General features: G+C 46.0%; 1 protein-coding gene across 5 annotated transcripts in view; it reads left to right on the top strand.

The window, feature by feature from the left end:
* Positions 1-1,835: 1,835 nt before the first annotated feature.
* The window catches only part of CTTNBP2 (cortactin binding protein 2), a 98,299-nt gene continuing 88,157 nt past the window's right edge, over positions 1,836-11,977 (top strand). For all 5 annotated transcript variants that reach the window (XR_006413984.1, XR_006413985.1, XM_044423090.1 and 2 more), the window contains exon 1: positions 1,836-1,969. Coding sequence is in view for 3 of the 5 variants with exons in the window: in XM_044423090.1 (XP_044279025.1) it covers positions 1,898-1,969 (72 nt within the window). In the remaining 2 variants the exon portion in view is untranslated. The remainder of the gene's footprint in view (positions 1,970-11,977) is intronic.

Here is an 11,977-nt window from a genome sequence, read left to right as displayed (position 1 = left end):
TTTGCCTTTTGGTACTGTCCATGGGGTTTTCATGGCAAAGATACTGGAGGGGGTTGCCATTTCCTTCTCCAGTGGATCACTTTTTGTCAGAGCTCTCTGCTATGACCTGTGCGTCTTGGGTGGCCCTGCACAGCATAGCTCATAGCTTCATTGAGCTACGCAAGCCCCTTCATCATGACAAGGCAGTGATCCATGAAGGTGCTACCTAAATAAACAGAAACTTATGGCAGTTGGGATGCATTTTCCCTATCTAGGATATCTGTTCTAGTGTTGGCTTCAGTTGTTATTCAATAGGTCTTTTAAAAAAAATGTGTATCATGACTGAATTTTGTGGATTCTGTATTTTTGTTTGATTGCACTAAAATATTCAGGTTATTGGGTGACCAACAAATCAGTTTTAAAATTACAATATGCATGTATTTAACACTTTTAACATAGTTTCTGCAGGGCAAAATGCTTTGCTTGGAAAGCTCCGCTCTTAAATAGAAATCTCAGTGAAAGGGAAACTGACTGGAACAAAGAGCAAGTGAGGAAGTCAGATTTCAAAACAGGAAAGGGAAAGTGGCTAGCAATAAAAATTTGCACTTGCCTGATGAAAGGTGCAAGATCTGGTGATAAATGTATTTTATTACTTTGTGAAGTTATTCTGACAGTGCCAAAGATTTGGATGCACACACATCCCTAATTGTTGGGTTCAAATTAAATGGGCAACATGTCTAAGTGACTGCCTTTGCTGTGCAAGATGCCTTAAATCAGTTTGCACCAAGGAGCTACATAAGTGTTTTTCTGTGCTCTATTAAAGGAGAAGTTAAGTGAGGTTGTGAGCTCCTGTTGTTGTCTAAAGCCAGTGGTTTCATTGTTGCAATCCTTTGTGTGTATCCCAGCACTAAAAGGGCATAGCAGAACCAAGGCTGCAGGGCCCATGGTGTTACCTGCCACATACTTCCCTGTGCCCTCTGACTTAGTTGCACTCCTCACAGCAATAATATATTGTTGCCTCTTATATTTTTAAATTTTATTTGTAACTGTATCCTGCCTTTGTATCAAGCAAACTGGCACCTGGAAGATTTAATTAAAACAATAATAAAACAATTGTGCTAAAACCAAGCTAGGGCACAATTCCATGCATGAAAGCAAGGGAAAGGGCTTTTAACTTTTAGGAATGTGTTTGTCTAAACAGGCATGGCCCTTAGAAACACAACACTGTCCGAAAAAAACCAATCCAGCTCAAAGTCTTGTTTGGATAAAAAAGGGCCTTTGCTACGGAAACATTCTGGTGAAGGGGCAAAAGTCCCTTCACCAAAGAGCAGCTCCTGTTGGGAATGCAACACAGCTGCCTGCGTTCTTGGGCTCTTGGTGGCATGAGCACTGCCATCCTCAAGATGACAGCCCGGCCTTCAAAATGTACATCGCTGGAGCAAGAAGAATCTCGATAGCCATCAGGATCTGAGGAACAGATGCAAAAGAAAACCTGCGCCAGCGGGAGAGCAGCTGTTTCCGAGGAGCTGAGCGCGAGGACATCAGCGCGCGGGTGCATGGCTCGAGCGCTAACCCTCTCTAGACACGGGCCGCTGGGTGGCTTCCCCGGTCCGGCCGCCGGCTGGAGACGGGCTGGCGGGAGGGCGCACGGGCAGGGCAGGCAGCGCGCCTCTCAGCCCAATGGCTCCACCTCCCGGTACGCGTCGCCTCTCGGCGCTCGGTAGTGGCGCCCCGTTCCGGGAGGGAGGGAGCAAGGCAGGCAAGCGGGGAGAGCACGGCTGCTAGGAGGGCGTTCCGTGCCGGTGCTGAACGGGTTACCGGGCGGCGGCGGCTGCGGGGGCCGCTGCTCCGCTGGGTTCGACTCCGCGCCGTTCGTTGTCTTGTGCTCGGAGTCGGGGCTTGCGCTGCCAGCGGGAAGATGGCGACGGAGGGAGTGAGCGGGGAGCCGGGGTCTGGCGGCAGGGACGATCCGGCGGCGGCGTCAGCAGCGGTAGGCGAAGCGCGGGCAGTTCTCTCGCCTTGCCGTCCGGCGGCCCAGCTCTGCTCTCTTGCCGCGAGCGTGTTTGGCACGAGGCGGTGCACGGAGCCACCGCGCCAGCTCGCGGGGCCGGGCAGGGGAAGCGCACGGAGGGAAGGTGCGCGGGCCCGGCGCGGGTTGTGGAGAGTGCCGATCCGGCTCGGCTGGCGGGGAGCGCCGGTCTTACTTTGGGTGCGGGGTGCGTGTGGCTCGGGTTTGCGGGGATGGATCTTCGTCTACTGCGCTCCTGAGAGAAGAGCAGCAAGGCGGAGTGCATAGAGCTCGGGCGCACCAGGGGAGCGCTGGGGCCGGAGATCTGCAGTCCCAGGGGTGCCTCCTGCTCGACCATGCGCCTTTGGCAAGGAGCGGTGAACACAGGCAACCTTTCTTGTCTCCCCTCCCACGGCATCCTTCCATCTCTCCTGGGAACGGAGGCTCTGGATCGTGGAGGTTTCTGCTCCACGGCGATGGAAGAGGTCCCTCTTTTCCCCCCTTCGTTTTAGGAGGCGGCTCCCTATTGTTTCCCTGAGTGTGTGTGTGTGGTTGGCGGGGGGGGGGGTGGCTTTGCAAACGCGATCTCGTTCTTTTCGACGGGACGGGTAGAGGGATGTGTGTCCCTAAACTTGCTTTGGCGCCGGGGGGTCGGTGAGTGGGCCCTATATCAGAAGGAACTGTCAGCGGCAAATCTCCTGTAACCATTTCCAGGGCTGATCGCCCCCTGGTATTAACTCCCTCCCCCTTCCATATGTGCAGCTTTTCTCCCGCCTCTCCAAGCCCCTGCATAACAAGCGTGGGATATTGTGTGGAGCCTTGGAGGGGATTTGGGAGAGAGGGAGGGAAGGAGCGGGGTGGGGGTTGCGTTTGAATCGCGAACCCTCTGGGTCTTTAGGATAGAAAAACAGGGATCACTCAGGACTGGGAAAGGTTTGCTTGGAGGGGCGGAGGGAACAGATCAGGTGCTTTTCTGAGAGACAGACAGATAACAATAAGCCCACGTTAATTCTCTCTCATTACACCCACCCGCCCCTGCTTCAGAGTGGCGGAGGAGGAAGAATCTATCTTTTTTCATATCTTTGCTGGAGGCTTTTTCTCATGCTAATACAAGCACATGCCACTCTTTAAAATTTCCCAACGTACAGGTAATTTTAGGGTTTGCTCCATCTTCACACATAGTGTTCTGTCAGCCTTTCTCAGCAAGACTCCCTCCACTGCCCCATCCGTGTGGTGGCTGTGCCCTTTCGTCTCTGAATTCGAAGGTCAGGTTCTAGTCCACTTGCTTGTCTAGTTAAGCTGGTGGGGACTCCTTGTGTTGTAAATGGAACTGCACAGAAAAATCCATGGTTTGTTTATTTTCTTGAAAAGTGTACATGAAAATGTTTCTGCCATTTCAATGGCATATGTTGTTTGTCCATAGACAGGTGCCAGTCCTCTCTGCTTCTGCTTGCTAAACTACTTGGAGAGAGACTGGTCCACAATGAGGCCACTTCTTTCCTTCCAGGGTCCATGCAGACTTATATATGAAATCCTGTATATTCCAATCCTGTATTTGCCTAATTTCTCCTCTGGTTAGCACATTTGGTGGATGACTTTAGAACATGGTTATAAATCTCAGTCTTCAGCAACATGTTTTCAGACAGAAAATAAAAGAAATTGATTTTAAAGGGAATTGTGTGAAATGAAACCAAATGGATATACTGTACTTAAGACAGTTCCACACATTGTGGTTGTTTGATCAGTGATGCAAGTACATAATGTGTAAACATCGTACATTGGTACACATTTCAACCACTCACATATATGATTCTGGGGACACTTATAGCTCACTGATGCAGCCCTTACTTTGCATGCAGAAGGCCCCAGTTTCAGTCTCTGGCATCTCCAGGTCAAGTTGGGGAAGAATCCTGCCTGAAGTCCTGCGGAGCTTCCTGCTGCCAGTCAGGGTGGATAGCTCTGGACTGGGCGAACCTATGGCTTGATGCTCAAGACAGCTTCCTACATGAGTTAAAAGAGGGCATCCAAGACACAAGCACACAGATGTTTAATGATGCCTTGAACTGCTGTAAACTGAGTCCTCAATTTAGGTCACTCATTGAATTTGTCAGCCTCCTTGTACAATTTTTAAAAATTAACTCCAGTTAAAATTAACCAGCTGCTGCATAGATACTGACAAAGTAGTAGACAGGAACACAGCTAAACCAGTTGGGTTTTTATTGCTTAAGATATGAGAGGTTCATGAAGTAAACATGCAAGTAATTGAAGAGTGACTTAATATTTGATAGATATTGCATTTGGTAATGTGAAAAAAGGAGGGGATTGTTTAAAATACTGGCCTAGTGTAAACCTGTGTATGGCTGCTTTTATGCTCAGTGTTATTATTGAGAATCAGGTCACTTATTTCTATATAGGGCATTAGAAAGCTATTCATAGGCAACTACCCAATTTGAAAAGTTGTTATTTTAAGGCTAGTAGGGACAGACTTTTCAGTCTTGGTGATTTCATACATGTAAAAAATGTTACATGACTTAAATGTAAGAGAGGGCTATTCTAGACTGCTAGGACATTTCGGGCAAAGTGATGTTCAAGTTTCAGTCCTGGGTGTACTTTCTTGAAAATAAGTCTCTTTGAAATTACTGGACCTTGCATAGGAGTAAATATGCACTGAATGGAGCTGTAAAAGCAACCTTGTTGGTTTCTCTTTTGTATAAAAAGGAAAAGCCAGTATCTTTTCTAACAGATAGATTTTGGAATTTTGCCCAGATCAGAGATTAATTTGTAACTTGGAAGTTAAGTAAGATTTCCAGTAGTGTGTTTTCAATTGAACATAAGCCTTCTGGCTTAGCTTTTCCACCCCTTAAAGTATAGATAGTCCAATAAACAATTTAAAAGGAACAGTGACAGTTATAGAGCAGAGTTCTACTGTTACTTAACTTTTAGAATGGAGATGCCATTTTAAACTCAGTTGCCTTAGGTATTTTATGTTAGCTTCCGATTCCAGGGCATCTTAGTGAAGAAGAAAAACGTTAACTTGCAGAATAAAGTTGGCAGGCTTTTGCTGGAAAAATGCATAGAATATTATGGAAAAATAGCCTTGCTTTTAATGTCAGCAAGAAGTTTATGACTGAGAAAAGAAGAAGGAAGAGGAGGAGGAGGAGAAGGAGGTGGTGGTGGAGGAGGAACATGTTCTTTAATGGCCATATTTGGGAAGGAAGCCAAAATGCTTCACATTCTAGACTTTCCTGAGCTAAGCATAGCAGTTGGTATGTGGGGGCACTGCAAACCTTAGTATCTGCTTTGTTGCCATGGTAATAGTGACATGGGAAAAACCTGAAAGCTGTTGGCATGATTCACCCCTCACACCTACATGAAGCTGAAGTCGGCACTCACAGCAAAGTCTTTGCAGAGGCCAAACTTCATTGGTTGAATGGATGCTTTACAAACTGAAGGTCACTGGGTTGAATCTTGGTATCTCTCAAGACACCTGGGTAGCAGGGTTGCAAGTGCCTTCCACAAGGCACTGGGGCCCATGAGCACCTTTAGAAGTTTGAGGGAGTGTCATGACTGCTGCAATAAAATGGCTGCTGTAGATCCTGCCCATTCATCAAATGACTGCTGTGGTCATAGAATCATGGAACAGTAGAGTTGGAAGGGGCCATGAAGCCCATCGAGTCCAACACCCTGCTGTTGCAGGACACCAGTTTACAGCATGCCACCCAGATGGCTGTCCAGTTTCTTTATGAATGTTTCTAGTGTGGGAGAGCCCATCACCTCTTTAGGCAGCTCGTTCCTCTGTTGTATTGCTCTGACCGTGAGGAAGCTTTTCCTGATGTCCAACCTGAGTCTGGCTTGTCGCAGTTTGAATTGATTATTCCATGTCCTGCACTCTGGCATCAGCAAGAAATGATTTTGACCTTCCTCTTTGTGACAGCCTTTAAGGTACTTATAGAGGGATATCATGTCCCCCCTCAGTCTTCTCTTCTCACAGCTGAACATGCCCAGTTCTCTCAGTCTCTCCTCATAAGGCAGTGTTTCCAAACCCTGGATCATTTTTGTTGCCCTCCACTGGACATTTTCTAATATACCTGCATCTTTCTTAAATCTTAGTCACAAAGTGCTATTTCCCAGAAGGCAACCGATGATGCTAACCTTCTCCAGAGTGTTAATACAAGGCAAATATGGGGTCTAAGCTCTAAAGCACAAAACCACATCTTTGAACTCAGTGCCACGTTTGCCATTGGGAGGCAGCATTTTAATTTGAAGCATGCTAGTGCACCGAGTTATTTTTATTAATTTAAAAAAGTCTCAAGGAAAAGTGTCTTGAGAAGGGCCCAGTTGGTAAATGTCAGAAGGGCCAGGGGCCCAGTTGGTATTAAGAGAGGTGGTGTCTATAGCCACACTGGTGTCCCAGGATGCCACACTGGAGCCTCCAGCATAGATAGCAATAGATGGGCCGACAATTGGACTTAGTGCATTCATGCAGGCTCATGTAGCAAGCAATACTCCCAGAGCAGAAATCCATTTAAATATTGCCCCACATGCAAGCCAGAGAAAATCCCTTACTCTGAAAAGCCCTGAAGAGCATGCAGGCCCCAGCAGTGGTACTACCTGTACACCTGCACTGCATATATCTGGTGCCAACAAATGCTGACTACATTAGGATCTGAGAACATAGTAACAAGTGCTTCAGCATTCCTCCTCCCCCCCCCCCCTAAGGAATGGCATTTCTATGGCCATCACTCTGCCTTGATGACCTCAGAACTAGCCAGCAGAGCCTTGCAATCCATGCCCAAACTCAGGGATGATGAACCTTGAGCCAAATCCCATTTCAGATCATCTTTCTGGGACCAGCATTCCAGTGGTGGGTGGGTAGGGCTAAAGGTAGGGCTAGTGGACAGAACCTACAGCACTCTCCCCCCCAAAAAAAGCATGTGTGATGCCTGTCCACTAAGGACCAGGGCCCAAAAGACTGATTCAGTCATTCGGTTTGGCTGCTCACAGACATGGTCTGTTCATACGATCCTGTTTTTCTCCCATTCTAAAAAGGTCGATATGCTTCCCCTAAGGCTTGGTTGTTGGCCATAAGAACTTGAAGCTAAAATAAGCTTAAAAGATTTATTTTGGCTTCACCCCTTTTGCCTTTAGCCCTACCTTGTAGTGGAAATGGAATTTGACCTTTGGTCTGGAAATAATTCAGTATTTCTGGTCGAATGTAATTGCTTCTCTTGTTTATAAAGCTTTTGAACTGGTTGGGCTAGTTGTGCCTGAGATCCAAGAAGGAAGTGTTTTTCCAAGATTTTGTCTTTAGAGAACCCCATTCTGCCTCAGCTATATTTGCCCATTCATAATGGATTGCAGAGAATTCTGGATATATCGTAATGCAGAGCACACACTTGGTTCCTAAAGAGCAGGGGGACTGGACAAATTCATGGAGGCAGAGGCCATCCATGCTTACTATTCCTGATGGCTGCATGACACCTCCAGTCTGAGGCACTGTGAGGTATCTACTCTAGTTGCAGGGAAACTTGGGCAGGAGGGGCTGTTGCTCTCATTTCCTTCTTGTGGGATCCTGTGGGCACCTGATTAGCTGCTGTGCCAACAGGATGCTGATCTAGATGCACCACAGGTCTGATCCAGCCTGGCTCTTATGTTCTTGGGCACAGATCTGTTGATTCCTGATTGTCATCCTGTTTGAACAGAAGGGTAACCTAGTCTCAGCACTCTGCAGAAGCTGCACTGTGCAGCGGCGAGATTTGTAAGTGGTGGGCAAGTGTCTTTTTGTGATATGTACACACCTTGTTCCATCAAGGTTCGCTTGATAAGATTGAAGAGTTCGTTTGAGCACAGCTTGAAGCTGTGCATGTTATTCTAATTGGCTGAGTAAACTCATTCTTGTGTGAGGAAAAAATCAGTGGCAATTGATGTGTGTACTGGTCCTGAACTATGGGCCACAAGGAAAACAGCAGAGTAGAAGATGGCCTTAGAGAAAGCACAAGCTTTGATTTTTGAGAGGGAGGGAGGATGTAGAACTTGCGATTGCCACCTGCATTCATTCCGATGGGAAATTATGTAATAATGTCTAATTGCAAAATACACACGGACTTTTGCATGCTGCATCACAGGCCTTGGTTTCACAAAAGATGGCTTTGGCAGATGAGTAGCAAAATGCAGTATAGCTATTTAAAGACACGGCATGCCAGGCTGGTGTGCCTCTGAAAGTGACTTGGGAACCACTGACACACTGCCTCATGGAACGGGGAGGCTGCTTTTGCTGTCCTCTTTGGAAACATTTTACCTTCACTATAGCTGGCAACGCAGAGGAATTTTCCAGTTGGAGTATAAACTAACCCTAACTGTGCATCCCATTACTGATTTATTTTATTACCTTTAGGCTATTTGATTACATTTTAAAGGCTGCTGACTTATTTTGCACAAATGTGTTTCCACGTATTCAGCAAGTATTCACAGGCCACATGCGTAAATGGCACATTGAGGTGATGAGTGCTTGTTCCCTAATTAATTGACGTGCCATGACTACCACTCCCAGCCTCACATTTGCAATCACTGGGTCAGACTGAAATCCACGCATCATAGGAAGCACCCATTGATAGGTGTTTGGGATGGCTGGTGGCTCAGCCGTGCTGTATCTGCCTGCCCATGCAGAAGTCCCCTGTTCAATGCCCCTCTTCAGGTAGGGTTCGGAAAGACTTCTGTAAGAAACTCTGGAGAGTCTCTTCCTGTTTTTGACTGAGGCAGATGAGGGTAAGCTGGTGCCCTCCAGATGCTTTGTTGCAACTCCCATGAACTCCGTCCCACATTGCCAATGGTTAGATATTATGGGATTCGCTGCCTCAGCACAATCATGAGCTAGATATGCGTGTAAGCCACTAAAAGGTGAGTGAGAATCCTCTTTCCCCATTTCTTTGCAAGTATAACAGGGTGGCAAATAGAAATTGATACTAGTTGAGGTAGTAAGTGTTCTTGAGAATGCACTCCATCAGGATTTGTTTTGTAATAAGTCCCAGCAGAAGGACAAATATTTCTCAGTGAACATTTTTGCCTGATTTCTCTTACTCTCTCTAATTTTCTAGCTCTGTGTGCATGTTTCTAAGGTTGCTCCCTGGTGTCTTCCACAGGTGGGCATCTAAACATGCCTGGAAGCCAACATGATGTAGTGTTCACTGGTTGGGTATTGGACTGGCACTCGGCAGAACGACGTTTTAGTCCCCAGAAAGCTATGAAGCTCCCTGGGTGACTTTGGGACTCTGAGCCTCCTACAGGGTTGTTGTAAGGAAAAAAAATGGAAAGGATTATGTAAGTCACCTTGGCTTCCTTGTAGAAGAAGATGAAGGTGATAGCATTCTTATTCTCTGGCACAGACATTAATTTTGTATTATATTGTCCCACTGCTTGGGCTGACCATTTTCCTGAAAAAAGATGAGAGCACTTTTTAATGAGGAAGATGCTCCCATAGGAATGAGGAACTGTTATGAATGTATCTACTTTCCTTTTCAAGTATCTTTGCTAATGCACATTTTTGGCAACATGCAGTCAGCATTTTCTTCCTTGAGACCTCAGTGCTTGCCCAGGGAGACTTGCCAAAGACAAAGACTTGGTGCAAAATGATACCAAGAGCCACAGAACAGACAGGATTAGAAACCTGAAGAACTTTCTTCCTTCGCCCCCCCCCCCACCCCCTCCGGTTTTCCTGAAGAGGCCTACACTTGAATTTTCCAAAGATTCACACAGTTCTACAGTTCTGCAGCCCAGACTGACAGCAGATACCATGAACTGATTATTTTAAAGCTAACTTTTTCTGTGCAAGGATATACAGAACATTCCTATATTTGTAGCTGCCATGAAAATGCACTTCTACTGTATTCTGGAGTGGTTGGATTTTATTTATACTGGTTTGTGCTTGCAATTTGCAATTTGTGTGGCCCTTTGGAGAAACATCCTCTGCACTCTAAATTTCTATTGTTACTTGTTAAACTAACCTTTCCTGCAAGAAGTCCTAGGTATGGTTCATAATTCTCCTCAATTTATCCCCACAATAATCCTGTAAAGTATGTTAAGCTGGGAGCTAATGGGCTGGTTTGCACATCCTAATAAGTCATTCTCAGATAAGCCATCATGGGTTGGTTATTCAATCAATTCAGCCTCTTATTGTGGCTTGTTTCCACCTTACTCCTCTTGCCCACTCCCTGCCTGTTTCCCAGGGACCCCTTTTGCCCAACTCCTGGGCTGAGTTTCTCTACTCTACTTTTCTTGCCTTGCAAAGCACCTGGGTTAACATATATGCCATATCGCCAGAAAGGGTGAGGCATACACGACTTTTTAAGGTGAGAGGTCTATGGGTTTTATTTATTTTCTTCAACTTAAAGAGGTCTCCTTTGCTGTTTCTTGCTAGCAAAGCTAGGCATAGATGCGTGGTTGATTTACCTCTAGATAAGCTCCATCCCAGCCTGGTGAGGAATGGTTAAAAAAAGAATAAATGGCCTTTAAAAAATGTTTCCCATAGGAGGGGCTCTGGCTTGCAGTGCAACCTATTGAATGCAATGGGAGATACTTCTGAGCAATCTTGCATAGGACTGTTAAGAGAGCTTTAGAGATGATCACAACAGACCAGCTTTCTCATGCCTCTCCTGCTCTGATGAGGCTGGGCTTCCTACCAGGTGTGGGGACATGCTTTGTACACGGAGGCTCCCAGGGTCCATCCTCAGCATCTGCAAATAAAGCCAGGAGGAAACCCTTTCTGAGACCCTGAAGTGTAGACCACCTTTCCCCAACTTGGGTCCCTCTATGTGTGTTGGATTACTATTCCCATAATTTCACAATGAGTGGAAATTATGGAGATTATAGTTCAACACATCTGAAGACTACCAGGTTGAGGAAGGCTCTTCTACCTGTTTTTAGTGATCTTTGAAATATCTTGAAATGCGTTGCCAGGCCTATCTGCAAGAGCAGGAGAGCTGGAAATTGTATGTGTGTGCATGTGTGATGCCCTGGATTATACCAGCTGCCTTTGTCTGCTGCCTCCCTGTGGTTTACATTTGCTTTCAAATCGACACAGTGATTTGAAATGTGCAAACTGGGTCAAAACAGTACTGAGCCCTAAAATGTGATAGATGCCAAGAAGTCAACAGAGAAATTTAATTTTTCACTTATTTTATCTTCTGTTCTCCGGCAATGAACAAACAGGCTCATTACAATTTAAATGAAATCTTCTGTATCTGTGTCTGGCTTGCCAAACATCACCCAAGAGTGATATATTTGTTCATCTCAGTCATAAAACTCACTAAGCACAGCCCTGAACTGGAAATCTCGGAATGTTATTGCACACGAGTTTGAGAGGGAATTATTAACAAGCAGTATGGTGGCAGGCAGCAAAGAAGAGATGGCATCCTTCTGAGTATCAGTATGTTGCTCTAGTGGCCAAAGAGGCTGCATGGGTTGCTTTTCTTGCTGGGCCCAAATTTTAGCAGGCAAACTGTTAACCATTTTAAGAAAAAGGACAATCGAGCATCATTTGTGTAGCTCTAGCTTCTTTAGTAGAGTCTCTCCCACCCTCACTCTTTTTTTTTTTTTTTTTGAAAGGCTGTGTGCTTCTTTTGCTCTGCATCTACTTTTAGGTCTTCATTACATACACTTCTCTTCATCATTAATGTAACGTTTTAACTGCCTAGTCTTGTCAATTTTGCTTCCATGTCCATGAAAGGGAAAAGGCCTTAAAGGCCTTTCCTAGAGTAGTTAAAGCAATGGGCAAGATGCCAACTGATTTCCACCAACCAGCCCATGGCTATCTTTGTGGCCCCTTGCCCCGCCATTCAGTCTGCCCCAGTGACAGCAAAAAAGTGCAATTTTGCAAGGAAACAAAGCATACATGCCTTTGAATTCTTGCAAAATTCACGTGTGCTGCTGCTGCTATGGCTAATTCAGCATCTGTGGCAGGGGCAGGGTGCAGCTCCAGTGTGTGCTGGGGGGGGG

The sequence above is a fragment of the Varanus komodoensis genome, unplaced genomic scaffold (genome assembly GCF_004798865.1).
Source record: "Varanus komodoensis strain SLA01 unplaced genomic scaffold, ASM479886v1 scaffold13_1, whole genome shotgun sequence".
Taxonomy (NCBI): Eukaryota; Metazoa; Chordata; class Lepidosauria; order Squamata; family Varanidae; genus Varanus; species Varanus komodoensis.
The sequence above is the reverse complement of the archived record's forward strand: the minus strand, read 5'-3'. Positions and strand labels throughout refer to the sequence as shown.